The following is a 1,432-nucleotide window of genomic DNA, read 5'->3' on the forward strand; positions in this document are numbered from 1 at the left end:
CAACAAAAAAAAAAAAAGATAGCCAGGCATTGTGACAGGCGCCTGTAGTCCCAGCTACTTGGGAGGCTGAAGCAAGAGCATTGCTTAAGCCTAAGAGTTTGAGGTGGCTGTGAGCTGTGATGCCACAGCACTCTACTAAGGATAATATAATGATACTTTGTTTAAAAAAAAGAAAAAAAAGAAATTACAAAATGTCTTGACTGCTTGAAAAATATACGTGTATTTTTCACTAAGAAAATTTACATAAAAAATATATTTCTAAATAAAAAAAAAAGAAAAAAACAAAAAATATATTTCTATGTTGTCCTTTCTTTTTTTTTTTTTGAGATAGAGATTCAAGCTGTCCCCCTGGGTAGAGTGCCGTGGCATCGTAGTTCACACCAACTCTTGGGCTCAAGTGATCCCCTCGCCTTAGTTTTTCTATTTTTAGTAGAGACAGGATCTCACTTTTTGCTCAAGCTGGTCTCAAACTCCTGAGCTCAAGCAATCCACCCAGCTTGGCCTCCCAGAGTGCTAGGATTACAGGCGTGAGTCACCACGCCTGGCTGTTTCTGATTTTTCTTAACTAAAAGAATAATAAAAACCAGGTTACCTTTCCTTAGTTTTTGTGTTTCTAAAACGGCTTTCCTCCAACTACTCTCAAAAATAAAACAATTTTCAAAGGCATTTCTGGTAATTTTAGAAGTGTCAAATTTGATTCCAGGATATAGCAATGACATTTTTTCTTCTTCTTTCAACAGTGCTGAAGAAATGGAGATGCCGCTGCAGACACAGGACATAAAACACAAAGAAAACAAGATATCCCGGAGGTTAATATTTTTTCTAATATGTTTATGAAACAAATGCAACGCTAGCATAGACTTAAATGAAAACCTTACTTGTACCATGTAAATACATACTCTTGGGCTTTTAAAGCAAACAGCCTTCAAGAATGAAACAAAAATTTGTAATCAGAACACTTTCGTATTTTATTCTATTTTTTGTAATTTCAGGTTAATGTGACAGTACAAACAACCAAATCACAATATTTGAATTTGCTAGGTAGAGTCTCCACTTTTATATTTTAAACTTTAAGCATGTTAATGAATTCTTTCAAATTCCAGGTCATAGATATTTGGCAACATTAAAAAAAAAAAAAAAAGTAAAGCCCAACAGCAAATTTTCATCTACAAGAAAATAGAATGCTTGGATTCCCTCAGAAAATTTACTATTATAAAATGCATTTTATGTGTCTAGAAAAAAAAGAGATAATTTCTATGCTCTGTGGAAAACAAACACGTCGTCAACGTACTGTTACTTTTAGTCTAAACATGAACCCAGAAGAATGCTCAATCATATATCCTGCTCCTTTGATGCATTAAACACATATTCATTCCTACCACGTATTTTAAGTGTCCATTATGTACAAGGCATTGCTAAACTCTGAAGAGAG

General features: G+C 34.0%; 1 protein-coding gene across 1 annotated transcript in view; it reads right to left on the reverse strand.

The window, feature by feature from the left end:
* CUNH8orf89 (chromosome unknown C8orf89 homolog) overlaps nt 1-719 on the reverse strand; it is a 17,932-nt gene extending 17,213 nt beyond the window's left edge. Inside the window, exon 1 of the mRNA XM_012811546.1 lies at nt 593-719. Within this exon, the coding sequence (XP_012667000.1) occupies nt 593-719 (127 nt within the window). The remainder of the gene's footprint in view (nt 1-592) is intronic.
* Between the last annotated feature and the right edge of the window lie 713 nt (nt 720-1,432).

Source organism: Otolemur garnettii, unplaced genomic scaffold (assembly GCF_000181295.1).
Source record: "Otolemur garnettii isolate 467f Iridium unplaced genomic scaffold, OtoGar3 scaffold00163, whole genome shotgun sequence".
NCBI lineage: Eukaryota > Metazoa > Chordata > Mammalia > Primates > Galagidae > Otolemur > Otolemur garnettii.